The sequence below is a fragment of the Typopeltis vanoorti genome, chromosome 17 (assembly GCF_054136105.1).
Source record: "Typopeltis vanoorti isolate ZY-2024b chromosome 17, IOZ_Tvanoo_1.0, whole genome shotgun sequence".
NCBI lineage: Eukaryota > Metazoa > Arthropoda > Arachnida > Uropygi > Thelyphonidae > Typopeltis > Typopeltis vanoorti.
In genome coordinates, this window is record NC_143565.1 from 16,124,320 (window position 1) to 16,148,493 (window position 24,174).

At 36.9% G+C, this 24,174-nt stretch overlaps 1 protein-coding gene across 4 annotated transcripts in view; it reads left to right on the forward strand.

The window, feature by feature from the left end:
• Positions 1 to 24,174, forward strand: part of LOC150097180 (RNA binding protein fox-1 homolog 2-like) — a 678,934-nt gene that overhangs the window by 628,745 nt on the left and 26,015 nt on the right. For 3 of the 4 annotated variants that reach the window (XM_090406839.1, XM_090406843.1, XM_090406840.1), the window contains one exon: positions 6,299 to 6,383. The exons of the other annotated variant lie outside the window; for it this stretch is intronic. In XM_090406839.1, coding sequence (XP_090262965.1) covers positions 6,299 to 6,383 — 85 coding nt within the window. The remainder of the gene's footprint in view (positions 1 to 6,298; positions 6,384 to 24,174) is intronic. 4 annotated transcript variants of the gene reach the window in all.

The following is a 24,174-nucleotide window of genomic DNA, read 5'->3' on the forward strand; positions in this document are numbered from 1 at the left end:
AGGGACAACATGGTTGAAGGGTAGGTCTTCCCTTAGTAATTTGCTTACTTTTTATAATCAAATGACAGTGGAGTTGTATAAGGAAATTGCTACTCAATTATATTGTTAGACTTTGCAAAAGCATGTGATAGAATTCCACATAGAACTCTATTGCATAAATTAGAGCAAATGATTGGATATGAATCTGGTCAATATGATATCATGGGAATATGATACTCTATAAGGGACAACATGGTTGAAGGGTAGGTCTTCCCTTAGTAATTTGCTTACTTTTTATAATCAAATGACAGTGGAGTTGTATAAGGAAATTGCTACTCAATTATATTGTTAGACTTTGCAAAAGCATGTGATAGAATTCCACATAGAACTCTATTGCATAAATTAGAGCAAATGATTGGATATGAATCTGGTCAAAGCCTTATGCAATGGAACAAGAATCTCCCTACTTCTACATGTCAGGTCCTCCGCATCATTCCCAGAAGTCTTTGTGTTGTCTTCACAATTTTGGCGATGTGTCCCCTAAATTTTAGATCCTTATCCACTATCACCCTCAGATCTCTTATTTCCTCTACCTCCAACAATATATTCTCACCAAGCATAGATTCTGCATCTCATCTTTGTTTTCCAAATTTTAAAACCTTGCATTTTGCAACATTGAACTCACATCCCCATTTGCTTGCCCAATCTCTCAATTTATTCAAGTCTTCTTGCAAGGCCACAACATCTTCACTACTCTTTATGGTTCGTCCCAACTTTCCATCATCTGCAAACAACTGAATATCTCCATCCAAATCTTCACCTATATCATTAGTATACAAATTAAACAGCAATGGACCTAAAACAGAACATTGAGGCACTCCACTAGTGACTTTCCTTTTCCTGGATATCACTCCCCTATACACAACTTGTTGACAACTTGTTGATACCAATGCACCAATCTAATATCCAACCCCATCTGCTCTAGTTTGACTGTCAACCTATCATGAGGTACTCTATCAAAAGTCTTTGCGAAATCCAAGTATATTACTGTGTATCCTTTTCCTCTGTCCAAAGAAGCAGTCACTTTATTGTAATAAGTAAGTAGATTACTAAAACATGACCTCCCTTTAGCAAATCCATGCTGTCCATCAAAGATAATACCATTGTTATCAACCCAACTCTGGATCCTAGTTCTCACAAGCTTCTCCAACAACTTAACCACAACACTGAATATGATTAAGTTGTTGGTGAAAGAATGTGCAGGTGTCAACTCCCTGGCACATTCTTTCATAATACGTAGAGATATATTATCAAGTCCCACAGCCTTATTAACATCTAGTTTACTGAACTCCCCATACACCTCTTGCTCACCTACAATCAGAGTCTCCTCCCCATCATCAATTGCTCTCAATCCCTCCATGAAGTCACATTCACAAGATTGAAAGATCTTTATGAACTGCTCATTAAGTATCTCCACCACACATTCTGCATCAGCTGTCTTTATACCATTTTCTCCAATCAATGTCATCCTTCCATAATTATTCTTTCTTTTGCTGGCTACATTTCGAAAGAATTCCTTAGCATTCTTTTTGGCTTTATTAGCCAACTGTGTTCATACCTCTCTTTAGCTACCCTCACCAACCAAGTCACCCTCCTTGCTTGGTCTTTGTAGACCTCATGGAATTGGTTATTTCCACTTCTCTTATGCTGCCTCCACAGTGCCCTTTTTCTCTGTATCGCATGCTTAATCTCTTTATTCATCCATCTCACATGCACCTTATTTAACCTTCTTACTCTTGGAATACACTTAGACATTGCATCTACTAAACAGTTTTTGAAAATCACCCAAGCTGCATTGATCTATTTTCCAGCTAACTCCTCATTCCATGCTACACCCTCAAGCTGTCTCCTGAGCTCTTCATAATCAACCCCCCCCCCCTTGTAGTTCCACATATACCCTTTTCTCACAGAAGTCCTCGCACCGCTGGCAACCATCCAGGTAATCACCTCATGGTCACTCTCACCAACTGGTGGATGATTTGACATCTCGTTTACAATTACATCCTCTGATGGCATGACCAAATCCATGACCCTCAATCCTCATGTGCCCTCTGTTACATACTGTCTGAGGTAGTTATCCCTCAAAAACTCAAGAAACTCATTTTCTTTACTTCCAGTTGCTATCTCATCATTCCAGTCTATATTGCCATAATTAAAATCACCCATAATGATCACCCTTTTCTTATTTACTTGGCTAATTTGATTGTACATTTCATTATCACCACCATCCGCATTACCTGGTCTATAACAACATCCCACCAAGTATTTGATTCCATTCACCTCTATCTCACACCATACTGCCTCAAAATCACTGGCACTATTTCCCTCTTGCATCTCCACTTTATATGGACATAACTCTTTCTCTATTATCAATAGCACTCCCCCCTCCCTTTTTACCACCTCTGTCCTCACGAAACACATCATACTCTTCCATCTCTATTCCTGTCAGGATGTCATCCTCTTCCAACCATGTCTCACTTATTCCGACAATCTTTGGGTTAACAGACGCAATTAGTGCAACCAGTTCATCTGCCTTGTTTCTTATACCTCTAGCATTTGTATACAAACACAACAGCTCATTTCTGGATCTACAGCTAGTTCCACTGATACTACCACTCACTCAATGTGATCTCTCCATGCTCGACTGTGGTCATTTCCCTTTCTGCATCTTCATTTTAAAACCCTTTTCAATTCTAACTGTTTCCTCTTGATCCCTGGTCATCCCATTCCTTTCCTGCCTACACATACTCACCTCCTCTTGGAGCATCCACCTTTCTCATGCTGTGTACCCCTGTCCACCCTGAGCCTCTCCATTTCCCTACTCCTCTTGCACACCCATTCTCTCATTTTCTATACTCATACCACTCACTTCCCCATTCATAACGACCTCTTCAATCTCTCCTGTCTTACTCTCCTGCTCTTCCACATCACTTCCCACTCGATCTGATTCATTCTCTCTATTCACTTCTCTACCTTCCAGCAGCAGTCTCTCCAAGCGACTAACACCATAACCAATCAAACGCAGTCCATCGCTCCCATACAGCTCACTTCATCCCTCAAACTCATTCTACACATTAACAAACTGTACTCCCATCTCCTCACACATTTCAGCCAGCATATCATTCATAATCTTTGCTCTCCGCTGCATTTTACCGCAGTCATACCTAGGCAACATGCTAACTACCCTTCCTGTTCTATTCTCTTTTATCCTTCTAAGCAGCCTCCTGATGTCCATGCTGACACACCTATTAATACTATTAACTCTTTTGCTCGCTCCTGCCTCATATCCAATGCCTCAATCATTCTACTCATTTTAACGCCTGGAAAACATACCTTGTGCATTTTATCCTCCAGCACACCTTTAATAATGGAGTCACCATACAACGCAACTCGCTCATCTTTTGTTAACTCTTTCATTCCATCATTATTTATTTTAATAGTTTTTACCTGAATTTTCTTAATTTCATTCCGCATCCATTTCATTTCTTGCCTCATCCAATCCAATTCAACTTCCGAATCTCACGACACATTCTCTCTATCATTCAATCTTTCTAACTTCCTAACTCTCGACCCCCTCTTCTCACTTTCACTCTCATTCATCCTTTGTTTCCGTACTTTTGGTCCAACATGCATCCATCTTTCGCTATCATTCTTCCCATTTTCACACTCATTCATCTTTCTTTGTTTCTGTTCTTTCAGTCCAAAATGCGTCGAACTTTCGCTATTGTTCATTCTTTTTTCGTCATCATCCATTCTTTCGTTTTTTTTTTCACTTTAGATTTCTGCGTCACGCCATTTCTAGTTTCATTCGTTATCTCAGTTTCATTTCCTTCCACCACTCTCACCTCACTTTCGTCCCTTTTAACATCCGTTATGGTTTTCAAATTGCTCTTTTTCTTTTTTACTGATTTTTTAACATTTTTTCAACTCTCTTTGCTCACCATCCTTCTCTTTCAAACGTGCACCTATTTTCCCTGTGACAATCTCGCTACTAACACTTTCTGTAATCAATTTCATATTTGCATTCATCGATTCCTTGTTCAGGTCACACTTCACACACACACACCCTCCTTCCATCCTCACCAAATATCCACAAATCATTTATGTAATCGAAAGAATACATATAACAGACCTCACACTTAATGAAACGACTGAAATCTAAATTAAAGTCATGGAATGACAATGCCACTGCCATTTTTTGCATAAGTCTTACTTATGGGAAGTGATTTGACAGGAATTATTCAGTTTTTTGCCGATGATACTAAACTGGGAAGAGCAATGGTAAATGAAGGTGATGCAGAGATTGTGCAGGAAGACTTTAACAGACTAGCAGATACTATATGCAGTGAAGTGGTTACAGCAGTTACCACTTCAAGAAAAATATATAGAATCTAATACTTGACACAAGTCAAATTCTGGCTCGTGAAACATTCAACTTATGAAAAGATTTACAGAATGCAATGCTTTTATATCACTATCTGTATTCTTGGAAATAATCTTAAGTCAAAGTGCTGAGATGAAAATTTTAAAGTTAATTGACTCATAGATACCCACAAGTGTTTTATAATAATTGTATTTTCAGAGCATAATTACAGGTCAAGAAACTGACAATGTGACTACAGAAAAAATAAACTAAATACTTTGCTACCTTTCATGTGTACAATTTTGTTTAAATTAAGTCATATCTAAGAACCAGCAAATGTCTGTGTCAGTCAGAAGAATGTTAATTATTTGCAATAAATTAATAGTAATATGATCTTATCACTATGAGACATGAGCTAACATCTAGAAATTAGTGTGAGTGTGTAATTGGATTTTAGAGGGTGATTCAGGAATCAAGAAATGACCCAGTATTCTCACTGGGTCATTTCACTTCATATTATAAAGTTTTTTTTTGCAATGACCCAAACTTAAAAAGAGACTAAATTATATCTTTACTACCAATGTTTTATTTTATTAGTTCTGTAAGAATAACTATATTTATGCAGTTACTTTTATTTTTCTTGGTATGTGGGCTTCTTATTATTATCAATTTTCTTTATTGTATGAAATTAGGAATTCAGCATTTGAGTGACCTTAGCCTAATGTAATTAGCTCTAGTAATATAAAATAAGTAAATAGAACTAGCATCAGTTTATTATAATAATAGGGCACCTTAAATTTTATCAACATTATTTTACTGTATATTTGTTATTACATAAGTTTTTTAAAAAATATTTTTGAAAACTGAAAATTCTTTTTCGCTTATCCCTGTTCCTGAGGAATTGATGCAAAAGTATATCATAATTTGACTAAGTGTTTTTTGACTAAGTATTTAGTGTTTTTGTTTATTCTCTTTCATTGTGTGTGTGTGTGTGTGTGTGTGTGTGTGTGTGTGTGTGTGTGTGTGTGTGTGTGTGTGTGTGTGTTTTAAAAAATCGATCTTTCTGATCTGTGGAAAACAAAATCAGTTTGCTTTTGGTTTTCTCACATGAAAAACATTTGCCCCTCTTCTATCCAAGACCATATAACTCAGCTTCGCTTTTTGAAAAAGGCTTGTAAAGTTTTTCTAATTTTAACACATCTTTTAACAAATTTTTCCACAAAGTATTTCAAGGAACATCTTAACAATTCTGCAACAAAAATAGAACATAATGAAAATAGTCATTATAATATACCATATCTATTTCAAATAAACTTTTTTTCCTGATTTACTAAGCAATATTTATTGCCTGTATTTTTCAAATTACAAGCATTAGGTGCATGCTTAATCATCTGCATATTTGTGGCATTCTGCTCAGTGATCACAGAAATGTTATTAATTTCTTTATTGTTAAAATAAAAAAACAAATTAAAAATATATTATGCTCTCATCCCATCCAGCATTATAAATTATGCCATTTTAAAAGTATTTAAAATGTGGAGAATACAAATCCTTCAAATGAAAAAGTGATTTGAATTCCTAATTGGCAGAAAAAAAAAAAAGAAAAAAAAATTAAACCAGCAACAGCAAGTAGCATTGCAAAGGGTTAATGGCCATATTCGATCTACAGTGTTATTTTATTTAAATTTGCTAGAGTTGGTTAATGTTTGAAGAGTGGGGTAAAACTTTGCTGTCACCTGTATTTGCTGACAGGTGTAGCAAAACCCTCACTTGTAAACAGGTGTGGATATCATGCTACCTGTGCAACTGCAACTTATCACATGTGCACACCATAGTGCATGTGACTTGCATGTAGCAGCTTTTAAAACTGCTTTTCTCATTGTTTCTCATCCCTAGATCTCCATCATTGTATTACAGTTATGGGCGTGAATACGCAGACCCATACCTTGGCCATAGCATAGGCCCTGTTGCTGGATATGGGGTAAGTGTTATGGAATAATATATCAGTAATTTCTGTAGGAAAAAAGGACCATGTGCAAAATTTCTTGGTACAGGTCTAATACTGACATTATATAATCACAGTACATAAAGGAATATGAACTGCATGTGTTATCATAATCATTTAATATTAGCCTTGAACATATTTTTTCATTTCTTCACAGTAATGATGTTGATGCAACATTTCATAAGAATTTGAGTAGTACTGATTTTTTTTTTTTTTTCTTGCATGGTAAGCGTGATCAGTAGTTTGCACTGTTTAATGAACAACAACAAAAATCAACAGATGTGTCATTTTAAATATTTTGCAATTTTAGCATGATAATAATTGGATGCATGATTGTAAAGATGTGGCATCTGCATAATTTTTTTCATGTTTTATATTCAAGATATTTAGATATGTGTTTAATAGGTACAACCAAATAGTCAACTAGAAGGTAAGACAGTCAGCTGTCCATCATGCATTTTTGTCATAAATGTTTTTATCAAGTTGTTGAGTACCTGTGCTTTTGCTTAAAGGTCTGATAAATATGAGTTAAATTTGTAATTTCACATTATTTTTAAAAATGTAAATAGCCCTTTAAAGCTTCTTTTTAATGAGTACTAATTATATATAGAGATGTTTTTGTTTTGAGTATTTGTATAAGCAACATTTCAATTTTTTGCTCTCTCTCTCTCTCTCTCCCCCCTTTCCTCCCCATGTGCGTGAGAGAGGGAGAGAGAGAGAGCGACTGACTAACTAACTACATTATACAATAATAAAAGTATAGAGTAATCATGGGTATTTAAAGTAATCAGAAATCCAAGATTTATCTGTATAGATATGACGAGGTTGATTAAGCAGTGCAACAAAACTTACATAGTATGAGACACTATTGCAAAGAACTCTCTGGGTTCTAATTAATTCCTTCAGTACCATTAGTGTTTTAAACAAAATATTTTTAGCAAGCTATGTGTTTCCATTTTTTTTTTATGGAAAGATAAGATTTGTTGCTCACTAGAAAGTAAACTCTTCATTAATGTTGTACATTTCTTTTTTAAAACTTGTTAATTTTGTTTTTCTGAAAATTGAGCTAATCTTCAGGTATAGATATCCTTAAAAATTCTGAAAATTAAAACAATGTTTTCAGAAAATTCTTAGTAGTTTTTTGCATAATGAGAAAGATGATTTTTGCTGAATTGTGAAGGAAAGAAAACTGGAAATGTCACTGTAGTTATGTCATGAAAATAGTTCATTGAATGTAGGAAATTGTTCAATAGAAATGGATTGTCTGCATTATGGAAACAGTAAGTTGAAGATAACATCAGGATAAGTAAATAAATTGCTTATTTGGAATAAGCATTCTAACAGGTCTGCAGAATTGCTTCCTATGTGTAGGTAAAGATAATTGCAATGCTGAAACGAACTTTAATGTGTAAGGATAAGGATGTCATTTTGTGTCTTTACAAGGCCTCATTTGGACTATTGTGTTCAAGTCTGATCTCCTGGCTTCTGCTGTGATTCTGATACAGTGGAGAGAGTGCAAAGGAGAGTGTTAAAAATTATATCAGGATTGTGGAATGCTGATTATGAAGACTAGACTGAGAATTTGTAGACTGCAGACACTGGCAAACAGGAGAAAGATGGGTGATAAGAGTGAGACTTACAAACTTCTGAAAGGGTTATACAGAATTTCAGCTGATGGAATTTTTTATTTTATGGAGGGTGGGAAAAGGACAAGAGGGCATCCTTGGAAGCTGATAATGAATGCCAGTATGTAGTGTGTGATTGGAATGGATTGCCATTGAATGTTATGTGTGCAATCAGTGTGAATGAATTCAAGAATAAGTATGATAGCTCGTGCGTGTAGTATGTGGCTTCCTCGATGAGTTCGTGACTCCTTGGAAGTCTCTCTTAATAATAATAATAATAAAAATAGATTGATTTACTCGCTATAAAATTTGGTCATCAGGTAAAAAAGAGGGATTATTGGTATTATCTCAGGCCTTCATGGTCAAAACATAGCTGAAGTCCAAACTCTCTGTGGACTACAAGACATATCATACTTTGTCTTGAACACATTCAGCATTTACCATCCACTTGGACAGTGCATTCAATTAATTACCACTTTCCCTGTTTTAAAAAAAAATTAAAAAAATCCTTAATCACTTGATTCTTATACAGTTTCCAGGAATGACCTCATTCTCCTACTGCCTGTTATTACATACAGTATTTTCTCTACATCTATCTGACAGGCTCCTTTCACTAACTTACATGTGTTTCAGCCATATCACCTCTTTTCCTCCTCTTTGCCAAGCACATTTCTTCAATCTGTTCTTGTACTTAGTAGTAACATTCTAAAGTCAAGTCAAGTCCTGAGAAAGTCCAATACTCTCTCTCTCTGCTTCCTTACCACCCAGATATCCTGATCAGTGCATTATACAGTAGTACAGTCACTTCCTTATCTCTACTTGTCAGCATACTTTGCATTACGGCAGCAGTATTCTGAGTAAACTTTACATCTCATTCCATCTCCTCTGATGAAATTGCAGACTTCTCACTTTGAAATGTTGAGCTGACATCCCCATTTATCTTCTAGAGCATCTAAGTCATCCAGTCTAATTGACTGAGTGGTTAGAATATCTGCTCTCCAACCACTGGCCACAGATTTGAATTCTGCCTTGGATATTAATGTTTGTGATTGTGAATTTCATTGTCTGGTGTGAGACTAATGCCTCACTTATTGAAGATTTGTTTTTCTAACTTTGCACTGGAAACAATTGTACATATTTTATTTCTCTAGCTTTGCACTGGAAACAATTGTACATATTTTATTTCTCTAGCTTTGCACTGAAAATAGTTCTACATACTGTGGTCTCACCTGTAGGACCAGCAGAGGCCTAAGCCGCCGCCCCCCCCCCCCCCCCCAATAGGCTGCAAAATCCTGTGCTATCCAACTCCAGATCTAAGGATTTGAGAAATCATTCTCTGGTAAGTCCTCCATGCAACCAGTGTGCTTGTCAATACATGCAAACAGAGTATCTTGAAATCAGCTTGAAAGAGTTCAAAGCTTAGTAAATCCATATAACTGCTGACACCGTACACTTTTGGAGGATACGATTGCAGAGGTAAATTTTTTAGGTACAATATGGTGTTCTTCTTGAAGTAGCCATACCAAGTCTTGGTTTTCAGCATAATAGACAGCTTTCTCATGATGGAGGATAGTGAGTGGTTGCCCAGCACCCACAACTTGTATGTTGATAATGGCTAACTCATCTCCTCTCTTTACTACAGAACTGAGATAGAATGCAAGGACATGCCACGCAAGGAAAACAAAGTTCTCAACCTTCAGTTTCTTGTCTCTACCTGAAGGAACAAGAGAAAGTATACTTGACTTTGTCACATTAATGTTTAGGCCTCAAACTTGAAATAAGTCAACTGCTTGGTTGAGGAGTTCCTGCAAGCCATCTCTAGTAGAGGCTATGAGTATAAGGTGATCAGCGAATATCATAGTGTTAACAGTGGCTGTATCAACAAAATAGGAGACAGACAGGATCTTCTTGTAATGCAGCTCACCCCTAAGTACTGGGATGGATGTCGATATGGAGCCCAGGGTGATGGTAAGGGAATTTGCAGGTTAAATCTCTGATACATAGGTGAGGAAGGCTTCTGAACATCCTACAATAGATAGTGCTTAAAGTATATATATTGAAGGGCAGCACTGTGAAAGGCCTTCTGTGAAGGTTCAGCGATGCCATAAAGAGAGGATGGCATAAATGAAGTGGCTTGAAAAAAGTTCCATGCTTGATATCTAAGAGAACATGGTTTCCAGACTTATAAAAAATAAAATATATAAGATTAGCTTTTAAAAAAATTAAATCCTTAGCCCACCTATGGTACTAATGTGCTATAGGTTTACAGTAAACCTTTCATCAGAGCTCTGACATTATTCTCCCTAATTTAGCATCATATGTAAATAATTGAATATCTCCTCTTGTACCTTAAACTACATTGTTGGTATATGCAATAAACAGCAGCAATCCCAGAACAAGCCCTATGGCGCCTTATTTGTCGCCTTTTCTCCTTCAGGACATCCCACCTCATACACACTTGATAGATTCTGTCAGCCACCTATCCCTGTAATAATCAGGCTATCAATTGACTATTCCTCCCCATCGCAGACAATTTCAGTAGTAGTTTGTCATGCAATATTCTATCAGACAAGCTATGCAAACTCTAGGATAATCACCACATGAGCATCTTCACTACAGCTGTCACCTACTGTAAAATGTAACTAGGTTATTGTGGCAGACCCTCCGTTAAAAATTAAAGATACCAAGAAATTATATACTTGTTTTTAATCCTTTTCCCAAGGAAGCAAAACAAAGTTTTGCACGTGAAATATATTCGCATCTGAGCTTACCTCTTATATAGAGGCTAATGACTTCACATCACTTGCCTTAGTATGTATCCAATAATGCAAAGCACACACTCTTTTGGATGGTAAAATGCTATGCATAATGGGAAAAGTTACTACCCAGACCAGTTTCGACCTTTATTGAGGTGGAACCTCCATAAAGGTCAAAAACTTCAAAAGTTCCAAAAACTTGGAACTGGTGACCTTTATAAGGCCACCGTCCAGTATCTGCAAACTTGTCAGTGCCCCTAAAGGGGTCACTGTCCAAAGCGCTGACAACAACAGTGCCCAAAAGGTCATTGTCTGGAATCTGTCATGCTCTACCTGATAACCAAACTGAACCTCAGCCCAGCACAACAATGCTTGGTAGCAGATTGCTACCAAGCATTTTCCACTCTTCAGGGATCCCTGAAGAGTCCATCCTCCTCTTGTATTCTTTGTTTTCTTTAAAAAAAAGGCTGTATCCATCATATTTTCTTCCTGTCATCCACACCTGACTGACATTAGTGACTTTGAACTAGTTAATTTCATCAAGGCCATAAACTCTGCTTTTCTATTCCTAGTATTACATTAGTTTATAAACATAATTACTTGTCCCTGTTTCCTTTCCACAAGCCTTTGCCCCCCCCCCATCCCACAAGGCATTAACTTAACTTCTTCCACTAAGGCCATCTCTGAATTCCTCTCTCTCTCTCTCTTGCACATCATTTATCTCACACATATCCTCACAGCTTACACTCATAGTCTGCTAAAAAAATTTTTGTTTCCCTGCCTGAACATGCAGTCTTCCTCTCAACAGCAATCTACGTAGCTTCATACACCCACTCTCACTCAGATGCACACTTTGTCTGGATACCAGCTCTCTCTCTCTGGCCTTTAAATTTCTCAGTTATCATGCATTCATCTCCTCACTTCCCTGCTGTCATATTTAGTTCATTTATTTAAGAGAATAGCAGCATCTATCAAAGAACTCAATAGCATCTATTTTGATGTTAGGTTCAATATTGTTTTCCTTAATTATGTTTGCCATATAGGTTGTAAATAACAATGGTTGTAATATGCAGTTCTACACCTGCTGATTTAATCAGACTATCTTCCTTTACTACTGTGCCTTTCAGTTGAAACCCAAACCCCTGGGTTCAGATCCAATTTTGGATATGAGGAATATTTAAAAAGCTTTTCAAACTGATTACCTTCCAAACGGACAAGAACACACAGTTAACAGACATAATGCATTTGTCTCTAAGCTAATTAGTGCTTCTGCTTAATTCACCCATTTCTGTGAGTTCCTTCATTTACAATGGATGATATTCTGCTTAAGTTTAAGAATCTCAAGCTTAATAAAGTAATGCATCTCATCATGCAAAATTCACATCTTTTAGTATTATATGTTGTGGGCCAAAACATGAAGATATTGAAATGCATCCAAACCTCAAATCATAAAATTAGAATAATCAAAATATAAATAAAAAATGTGAATGATTTGCAATTCTAATTTATTGCATAGAAAATAATTATTACCAAGTCTTGCACTGGATCAAATTCCTAAGGAGTGGAAGGAGGGCAAGATTGTGCCATTTCATAAAGGAGGTGATAGAACTCAAGCATTAAACTATAGGCCTGTCTGTATGTCAGGTGTTGTAGTTAAGTTGTTGGTGAAGCTTGTGAGAACTAGGATCCAGAATTGGGTTGACAACAGCGGTATTATCGTTGATGGACAGCATGGATTTGCTAAAGGGAGGTCATGTTTTAGTAATCTACTTACTTATTACAACAAGGTGACTACTTCCTTGGACAGAAGAGAAGGATACGCAGTAATATACTGAGATTTCGCAAAGGCCTTTGATAGATTACTGCATTAAGTTGATAGTCAAACTACAGCGGATGGGGTTGGATATTAGATTGGTGTATTGGATTAGAGACTGGCTATCTGATAGGTATCAACAAGTTGTGTATGGGGGAGCGATATCAGGAAAAACGAAAGTCACTAGTGGTGTGCCTCAGGGATCTGTTTTAGGACCATTACTGTTTAACTTGTATATAAATGATATTGGTGAAGATTTGGATGGAAATATTCAGTTGTTTGCAGATGATGCAAAGTTGGGATGAACCATGAAAAGTAGAGAAGAAGTTGTGGCCTTACAAGAAGACTTGAATAAATTGAGTGGTTGGGCATGGGAATAGGGATGCAAGTTCAATGTTGCAAAATGTAAAGTTTTAAAACTTGGAAAACAAAGATGGGATGCAGAATTTATGCTTGGTGAGGATATATTGTTGGAGGTAGAAGAAATAAGAGATCTGGGGGTGTGATAATGGATAAGGTTCTGAATTTTAGGGGACACACAGCCAAAATTGTGAAGATAACGCAAAGGCTTCTGGGAATGATGCGGAGGACACTGACTTGTAGAAGTAGGGAGATTCTTGTTCCAATTTATAAGTCTTTGATTAGTCCACACATGGACTGTTGTGCCCAGATTTGGTTACCTGGTTTATTAAGAGATGTTGGAAAGGGTCCAAAGGCGACTGACTAAGGACCTCTGGAATGTCGAATATGAGGAAAGATGGAGAAGATGTAATTTGCAGAGTCTGGTGGACAGGAAGAAGAGGGGAGATATGATAGAGACCTCAAGTTAATAAGGGGTTGTTACAGTGGCATTGCTAGAGCTTTTGCCGCCCCTCTCAATATACACACCAAAAATGCTACAAAAAGTCAAAATGGCGTATAGAGTACGGTTCAAAATGCCACCCAGAACGGATCTCCCCCTCTGCACTCCCATAGCTATGCCACTGAGTTGTTATAGGATCAATGCTGGAGAGGTTCTACAGAAAATAGTGGGAGATCGGAGAAAACCAGAGGTCATCCCTGGAAACTGTATTAAGAGGGTGTGAGTAGGGGAGTGAGAAGCAGGATTTTTCATGCAGAGAATTTGAGTGTGTTTAAAGCATGGTATGATGAGCTGTGTGTATGATGAAAGGACCTCCCAGATGAGTCTTTGACTCCATGGGATCTTGGGTAATAATAATAATAATAAATCTATGTACTTTGTAGATTATATAACCATGTAAACACATAAAAATGTAATATAAATTATAAGAAAACTGTTATTTAAAAACATTCACAAAATTAGAATTATATTTTATATGGTTCAAAATATTAGAATATCCCCAACTTTTCTGATTGGTTTTGAGGAGAGCATAGAAATAGCATATATTTCAGTAGCTGCAGGACTGACTTGTGTGAGGAATCATTTGTGTGTGGATTTTGGTTAATCATTTGCTTAACATTGGCCGAAAGTGACATATCAGAAGCTAAGAAATTTTGTATGGTGTCTCTACACAAAGAAGGCCAAACTCAACAGTTTATAGCTATGGAATTAAAGTGTTTTCAAGCAAGCATGAGTAGAGTATTGAGACAGTATTCTAATAAATGGAGTTTTCAAAATAATAGCTGCAATAGCATTTGAAAGGTAATAACTGCATCAAGAGATGAGGGGAGATTGAAGAATATCATGAAGAAAAACTGCTTCCGAAATGTGAAGTATTTTCACAGGAGATAGAAAGAACAGGGTGCAAATGTGTCTAAATCTACGATGCTGAGATGACTAAACAAATTGGATTTCAAATGACATGTGCTTAAGATGAATCCACTTATGACTTCCAAACAAAAGGCAGCTAGAGTGCAATTGTGTAAACAAAGACTGTTATGGGGGATCAAGAGGACTGGAAAATGGTACTTTTTTTAGTGAAGAAAGTATATTTTGTGTGTCCCATGGTCATCTTAAGCAAGAAGCATTTGATAAAGAATGCATGAAACATTCGGTGAAATTTGCAACTTTTGTCATGGTATGGCCTATGGCCTTGTTTGGCCACAGAGGGTTCAGGTAGGGTGTATATTGTGCATGAAAGAGTCAATTCCAAAGTGTACAAGAAATTCTTGAGCACTTTGTTACCAGTTTCCAGAAGATTTATGTGATGCTGATTTCCTTTTTCAGCAAGATTCAGCTTCTTGTCACACTTCCAAGACTACTAGATGGATCAATGTAATTCCTTGGCCGGCAAACTCACCAAATTTAAACTGGATTGAGAATTTGTTGCAAATTATGAAGAAATGTCTTCAAGAAGTTGCCCCAAGAGACAAAAATGAACTTGTTCATTAAAAAAAAAAAAAAAAAAAAAAAAGACTGCTAGTAAATAATATGCCCAACTGTTTATGAACAGTCATGTCATAAAAGCTAAGGGGAATGCAACTAAGTACTAATTTTCATGTTTTCCATCTTTACTGTAATTTATTTTCACATTATTCTAATTTTGTGAATGTTTTCAAATAACAGTTCTTATAATTTATATTACATTTTTATGTGTTTACATGGTTATATAATCTACAAAGTATGTAGATTCATATTTGGTAATAATTATTTTCTATGCAATAAATTGGAATTGTAAATCATTCAACACATTTTCCTTGATTATTGTAATTTTTTGATTTGGAGGTGTATGTGCATATACAGAGTCTGTCAAAAAAATGTATACATACTTTAACAGATGTCATCTATGGGCTTTTTTCGAAGGTGGATCGAATTATAGCAGCAATGTGTAGTATGATGTTCTCTCAAAAGATGTCGTTACTCACATGAATCATCAACTCATGACTGGTAGGACAGTCAAACAAAATGGCCAAGGCACAATTGTTGTTTGAGGAAAGCAAGACCATTTTAAAGTGGTATTTCAAATTTGAGAATGTTTTTGAAGATCAACGACAATGAGGCGTGTGTTGGCAGTTTCAAACATGATAAGTTTGAAAGTTTGAGACCCATGTGTGATGTGCACTGGACACTTTGCCCAATATTGCCCAAGCAGTAGTTCCCCATAATAAGTGTCTGGATGCTAATTGTAACACTTTGAGCACCTTGTGTAATTGTAGAAGTCAGAGGTAACTTGTATTCATCCCTTGATGTCTGTATAAATTTAGCATTATAATTTTTATATAGGTTTTTTCTTTTGCTGAAGTGTGTATAAATTTTTTTTTGACAGACTCTGTATATATATATATATATGAATGTAGATTTCATATAGTAAAAAAGTCTATTTAAAAAAGAAGAGTGCAATTTTGACTTTAAAAAAAAAAAAGTAAATTGAAGTTAAAAAAAAAGAAATGAAGTAAAAAGATGCAGTTTGTGATAGTTTGTTGGCTTAACTTTTAGCATCCTTTTTTGAAATGGCTGAGAATAGGCTTGTCAAATATCCTTACATATAGGAAGATTACCATTCAAGAATTTTCAAAGAGGCAGCCACAGTCGCCCGTTCTACTGTCAACCTTAACAGAAAAAAATCAAGGCCTAATACTCCAGAGATATGGAAAACCCTAATCAGAACTTTAAAAATGGAAGAAATGAACTTTAATACAAACTACAGAAAGTTCCTTAGCAACAGCTAGCTAACCTTGTACACACGATATGTGTTTCACTCACGTTCGATACTATCCTATATGTAATTATTCTAGTCAGTTTTTTACAATTAATTTTGTCAGTTTTGCAGTTACGCATAATTGTGAGATTGTTTAAATTTATAAGTACCCTGAAGATGCCAACAGTTATGTGGCGAAACTAGTTGTTTCGGTTTAATAATAAAATTGATCAACACTTGATTTGCAACCAAATATTATTATTATGAGAATAGGCTTGTTGTAGATCGATGTGAATTGAGTAGAAAAGATTGAAAAGGCTTATTAGGTGTGTTAATTCTAAGGATATTAGTGAAGCTGTAAGTTTGCAGAAGAAAAGAAGTGGATGAGTTAATTATTTTGGTAGCACAAATGATTTGAAATGTGAGAAATATACAATGAGAGAGGATATGAAAGAGTTATTAGAAGAAGCAAAAATGAAGATAAGAAAGAAAAGATTGTGAGTCTGCTGCCTCAGTATGATAGGATTGAATTGAGAAGACATGATTGTGCAGGAGGAATGATGTGCAATTTATAGATATGTGGAGTGAATTTGATGGACATATGGGCCTGTATAAACTTGACAGACTGCACTTAAATGATTTTCATGTTAAATGCTTGGAGAAAGTTCAGTAAGAGTTTGGAAGTGCAAAACAAGGGAAACTAGAGATGGGGGGGGGAAGCAATCAAGCATGTGTCTGGGATAAATGAGTGTGAATACAGGAATGCTTGTGAGGAAATAGAGATCTTTGGGATAGGTGTTATGAGTGCAAGAATGATTGTGAGGAGCTGGATACATTTTTCCAGGTTTCAAACCTGAATGGGAAGGTAATGACATTATATAAGGGTGACTGTGAGCCCAAGGGGATGTTGAAATGCATGTACATGAATGCTCGAAGTATCAGAAATAAAGGAGAGGAGTTTTTGGCATTGGTCAGCTCGACTTGGTCAAAAATTATTGGCATCAGCAAGACCTACTTGTCAGCGAATGATATAGTTACATTGATAGAATGTATCAGAGATTATATTTCAGAGAAAATAGAGGAAATAGGACAGGAGGTGTAGGGTATTAATGATAGCTGAAAAACTCGACCAAAGGAAGATGGTAATCTAAGAGATATAGTTCATTTGAGGCTGTCTGATGTGAGATAGAGGCCAATAGGACAAAATATATTGTTGATTGCTACTGTAGATCTGGGTGTCCAGAAGAAGATGTAGACGATATGCATCGGCAGATTCATGAGTGCAGGCTGAGTAGTTATCATGAGAGACTTCAAGTATAGATTGGAAGGAGCAAAGAGCACATGGCAAGATGGAATTTATATAGTTACTAAGGGATAATGACCTTAAACTTCAGCTGATGGAGGGGAACTAGGGATTTGAGAGTGTTGGATCTAGTAATAGCATCAGAAGATCTATCTATGATTACAGTAACACCTCTATCCGATCTGGGAAAGTGACCATGCAGTCCTCCTGGGAGGTTGCACAACATGTGGAAATTTCATTCAAGAAAGTGTTTATATGGAACCAGAAAGCTGGCAGTTATGACAATCTTACAAGGCAACTTGGAACAGAGCCATGATATAAGAAACTACATGGAACGAATGCCATTAGTGCATGGGAAGCAGTCAAGGATTGTTTGAGCGAGGCAGTATCACAGTGCATATCCAGAGTCAGGAGAATAAAACGATTAGGGATAAAGTGGATGAGTAGCAATATAAAGCAGGAGCTGCAAAAAAAAAGAGAGCATTGTGGAAGGAATACGAACAAAAAGAAGAGAAAAAATGATTATGGAAATATGACTTTACTCAGTGCTGATGTTACAAAAGTAACAGAAACAGAAGAAATAGTTGAGTTACTAAGTGATCAATTTGCAAGGGTATATCATCCAGATGGTGACTTTGTAGTGATTGATGTGAGAATTGAGATAAATAAACTGAAGGTACTCAAGTATATTGAAAAATAAAAAAGTAAATACAACAGTGGGCCTGGACAATATGCCAGCTCATGTGCTACAAGAATGCGCAAGTGAACTAGCAGTGCTCCTCTGTGAAGTTGTTTAATCTAATTCATTATAAAAATTATGGAAACAACTACCATGTTAGAATAAAACTTCAGTTTAATATAAATCAAAATAATCACTCGGCGTTTTGACCATCACATTAAAGTCATCATCTAAAGTATACACATATAGTATATACAAAGAAACAAGCTGCACTACAAATTAAAGATACCAAGAAATTATATACTTGGTTTAATCCTTTAACCAAGTGAAAGCAAACAAAGTTTCCACCTGAAGTATCTTCAGGACTGGGGAAATGCATGGTAAAGGTGGTATGACTTCACATCACTTGCCTTTGTATCCCATAAAGGACAGCATTATGGGAAGGGTCACTACCCAGACCGGTTTCGACCTTTATCGAGTACTCATCAATGGGAGCCAGACCCAGAGCTGATACCAAGGTTGAAATAATGCAGAAGTCATATTTTCATATATGAGTTGCCAAAAGGTGCCCCACCTTATTATTAAAATACTCTGGATTAGAGATATGGTTGTTGAAAGTTTTTCACTTGGTTATAGTATCAACAAGCTGCACTACAATCTACATGGTATGCTAAAGTTACATTGATTTGGTCAATTATTAGCCTGACCTCTGGTGGAAAAAAAACAACCTTACTACATCAGTGCTAGAGTCCTGTTGTTATTATTATCTGTTTGGTTACAAAAATAAAGTAAATTCGAGTGCAACATGTTCACACAAAGTTGCTCATACAAGTATATGTGTGTATATATATATATATATAAATTAAAACAAAACAGTATGGATGTTGACCAGTAAAAGCTGAAATAATTGCTTAGAGTCATAAAGTCAGGGTTTGCTGGAAAACTTGAAGAACTAAGTGTGCTGGATCAGTGGTGCACTCAGGATTTAATCTTGTGGGGGCTGAGTTAAGTATATGATTTGAGAATACACACTATGCATTGCATACGACCTATGACCGAGTATCTGCAGTGATCGCCAATACATGATACCCATGATCTCCTTTGGCCCGGCTTGTGCAAACGAAGTAGGGCTCAGTCCAATGGAGCAATATTCTTTGCCTCGCTTGTCCTGAAAGTCTGTGCAGCAGAATTGACTCCTATCCTATGCCATCTGTCGCGTTCAACAGTGCCCGTGATTCCCGAGAGCTATAGGGTATTCCCACCTTATGTGACCGCTAATTCATAAGTAGTATAGAAATAGAAGACACAACACAATATACATGTTTTTAAAAAATTTAATTAGGAAAAGATTTTTGGAAAATTTTCTAGTGTTTTTTCCTTTTTCTTTTGGGGGGAACCAGGGCCCTTTGGCCACGTCCCTGGGTGCACCACTGTGCTGGATGTGTGCCATCCAAATTCTTGTGATTTTTATGCCACCATTATTGTTAATATTACAATGGTTAATCAAAATTTCACAGGCTTCTTTAAATTTCCATTCATACCAAGTTTTTGTATGATGTGAATATTTATATGAGTGATTATTTTAGTTTATATTAAAATGCAGTTTTACTCTAACATGGTAGTTGTTTCCATAATGTTATTATTACGGGTGACTCCAAGGAGTCCTTAGACTCATCGAGGGAGGCTCTAAACATCATGTCCATCACAACTATTTGACATTCACACAGTATCTATCATACTTTGCCTTGAACTCATTCACTGTCACAGCACCCACAGCATCTTATTCCACTCATTCACCACTCTAAAAGTAAAAAACCCAGCTCTAACACCCTTACTAACCACACTTTTGCCCAGCTTCCATGGATGTCCCCTAGTCCTCCCACCACCAGTCCTGTTCTCAAAAATATCCTCTGAATTAATCCTATAGAAACCCTTCAGCAATTTGAATGTCTCAATCATATCTCCCCTTTTCCACCTATCAACCAATTTCTGCAACCCAAAAATCTTCAACCTGTTTTCATAAGGTTCATTCCACAGACCTGCTATCTCCATCAAGAAGAAACCTAGATGACCAGATCTGGGCACAATAATCTAGATGGGGTCTTATCAAGGCTCGATACAGAGAAACAATAACTTGCTTATCTCTGCTCGTCAAAGTATTCTTCAGCATCCAAGTGATTTGATGAGCTGATTTAGCCACTTTTGTGATGTGCCCCTTAAACTTTAACTCCCTATCCACCAACACTCCCAAGTCCCTGGCCTCATCAATCTCCTGGAGTAAAGTTCCACCAAAGTGATATACTGCTGCTAATCTTTTCACCCCAAAATGCATAACCTTACATTTTTCCACATTAAATTGACATCCATTCTCCTTAGCCCAGGCCAACAATCTATCCAAATCATCCTGCAACATTTTGACATCTTCTGCATTCACTATTGCCCTACCCAACTTAGCATCATCAGCAGACAAATGAACCATTCCTCTCAGATCCTTTCCTATATCATTAATGAACAAATTAAACAACAGTGGTACAAGAACAGAACCCTGCACCATACCACTAGTCACAGGCCATCTTTTGGACTCTACTCCTGAGTAAACTACTCTCTGGTATCTCTCCATCAACTACCCTCCTATCCATCTCACCAACCATATATCCATTCCCATATATTGCAGTTTACGGATTAGGCTTCCATGTGGTATCCTGTCATAGGCCTTAGCTAAGTCCAGCAGTATCACTGTAAGCCCATTACCGTTATCCAGTTCAGCCATCACTGTGTTATAAAACCTGAACAAGTTACTTAGGCATGATCTACCCTTCACAAAACCTGCTGTCCCCCATACAGTATCTCATTTTCATCAATCCATTCTTGTATTTTTTCCTTGACTACTTTCTCCAAGACCTTGACAATGACTCCTGATATGCTGATCGGTCGGTAATTTGCAACAGTAGTCTTGGATCCTCCTTTATGCAGTGGAACTATTTTCCCATCTTTCCACCCCTTTGGGACTTAACCAGACCCGAGACTCAGGTTAAATAATAAAGTCAAGGGCACTGACAATTCTTTAGCGGCTTCACGTAAGACCCATGCTGATACACCATCCCGTCCCACAGATGTATTCACATTAAGTTTCTGTAATAGACTATTCACCTCCACTTCATTCACCACAATTCCCATATAAACTAATGGTTCCTTCATTCCTTAATGTCACTACCTGAATGATATACTCTTGCAGAGTGCTCACTCAGTAATTCCACTATATCGACTGATTCAGTGACCTCCCTACCATTGGCGTTCCTTAAAATCATTCTGCCGTCTACAGTTTTTCTTTTACTAGCAGCATATTGAAAGAACTGTTTGGGATTCTCTTTAGCTTGTGTGGCTAATTTCCTTTCATAATCTGTTTTGCTTTTCTCACCACACTCGTTACCCTTCTGACCTGCGCTTTGTACCGTTCATGTACCTGCTGGTCATCTTTCTCCTTAAATTTCTTTTTTGCATCTCAAGTTTAATGGTGTTATTTATCCATTTAACCCCTACTTGATTTACTATTTGGACTCTAGGTATACAGTCAGCCATAACCTCCTGCAAATGCTCCTTGACCACATTCCATGCCCTATCAACATCCAGTTTTACATGCCTTGAAACTGAACCAAGCAATCTCCTAAGCTTGTCATACTTGCCAGCACGGTAATTCCACATGTACCCTGTCTTAATCGAAAATTTCACACATTTAGCCACCTCCCAGATCAAGACCTTATGATCCCTCTCGCCAATAGGTGGCAACATTAATTATGTCATATTCATTACAGTCAAATTCTCAGATGCTATTACTAGGTCAAGCACTCTCGAACCCTTAGTAAATTCCTTCCTTATAATGTTTATAATGAATTCTGATCACTGTGTAACCATGATGGAAAGGATTGTTTAATCTAAGTCTCAGCTCTGACATTGAAGGAGGATAAGATGGTTCCATTACTTAAAGCTGGCTTCAAGACAGAAGTAGCAAATTACAAACCAGTTAATATTTCTGGAGTGTGGATTAACCTATTGGAAAAGTTGGTGAAAAGTAAAATTCAGGAATGGGTGGATAGGGATATGATACACTATAGGGGCAGCATGACCTTGTAAAAGGTAGGTCCTATCTCAGTAAATTATTCAAATGTTATAAGGTGACAGCAGAATTGGATAAAAGAAATGACCACCACATGATAAAACTGCTGAACTTTGCAAAAGCATTTGAGAGAATACCACATGGAAAACTATTACATAAGTTGGAACAAATAAGAATGGATAGGGGAGTGGCTGATGGACAGACATCAGAGAATAGTGGAGTGGAATCGAGGCGAATGATGTTAACTAGTGATATAGCAGAGGGGGGGTATTCAGTTGTTTGCTGAATAAATAACACTCTCATATGCAATATTTGGGAGGGCAGTGGTTGATAAAGGTGATATAGATATCTTACAGGACAATTTGAAAAAACTGGCTGTGTGGCAAAGGTTATCGATTTAATGTTGTAAAATATAAGGTAATGCACTTAAGGATGAAAGATTACATACTTTGTATCATATTGATGGTACTAGTCAGGAAATTGATGTCTAAGGATCTGGGGATGATGGTGGATGGAGATTTGAAATTAAGATGATATGATTTGGCCACATGTTAACTACTGTGCACAAATTTGGTCCCCTCCATTTCTTAGGTGATCAGAACGTGGTGGAGAGGATTCAGAGAGGAATGACCAAACTAATGACAGGTCTGTGGAATGTTCCCAGTGAGGACAGGTTGATGGTGTGTATGTTGCAGAGTTTAGCTGACAGGAGGGAGGAAAAGGGGATATGACAGAAACTTATAAGTTACTTAAAGGGATTCTATAAGATTGACACAAAATAAATTTTGCAATGCATGGGGAGTAGGGGGGAAAACAAGGGGTTACACTTGGAAGTTGTCTAATAGTATGCGGTTAGTAAGGATGTGTGGACAAGGTTCTTTACTTGGAAGTGGTGAATGAGTGGAAAAAATTGCCAGAGGTGGTTGTGAGTGCCTCAACAGTGAATAAGTTTAAGAAGATTTGTGATAAGTATTGTGCTAATGAATAGTGCAAATCTTCTGCAATGAGTCTTTGACTCCATGGAGTACCCTTATAAATAATAATACCATCCATACCAAATGACTTGTTGGTGTTCAAATCACTCAAAATTCTGATTTCTGACCTAATATTCTACAAGTTTCAGTTATATGTGTATGAACCTATACAAAGAAATTAGATATTTCTCAAAAGCATATCATACGAAGGTCGCCATGAAGGAATTGAGGTAGAACCATGTTATACACATGTTACAATGCTGCTGCTGCATTATTTACAATCCTCTGAGATAAAAGTCTTTCCCTTGTTTGCACAAACCAGTCTTCAGCTCAGATATGATTTCTTCATCTGTGGTAAATTTTGTTTCTTCAAATTTGGGAATAGATGAGGCCAGGTCTGCCAAATAGGGTGGGTGAGGTAAACAATGAAAGCTTAAGTTGTGTATTGTCTGTCGGGTTTCGTGAGCAAGTGCATTGCCCTGCAAAAGCAACAGTTTCCCACAGTGTTTTTCCTTCAATTCCTTCAGAGCTATTGAATAAACTGCTGCTGTTATAACAGTTTCACCTTTTTTTGAGGTGCTTGATAAGGATTACACCATCCATATCCCAAATAACAAGAACTTTTCCTGCTCACTTTTAGGTTCAGAACTTCTTTGGTTGTGGAGAACCTTTATGTCTCCACTCCACTGACTGTTGTCTGGTCTCTAGGTCATAGTGAAGTCACCTTTCATCAGCAGTCACACTATTAGTCAAAAAATGTGCACCTGATTTCTCAAAATGACCCAAAATCCCTTGAGATAACAGCATATGTTTTCTCTTTTGCTTGGCATCCAAACATTTGGGGGCCCACTTCACAATACATTTCTTCATAGAAAATGAAAATATCAAATCTGTTCTTTCTGAG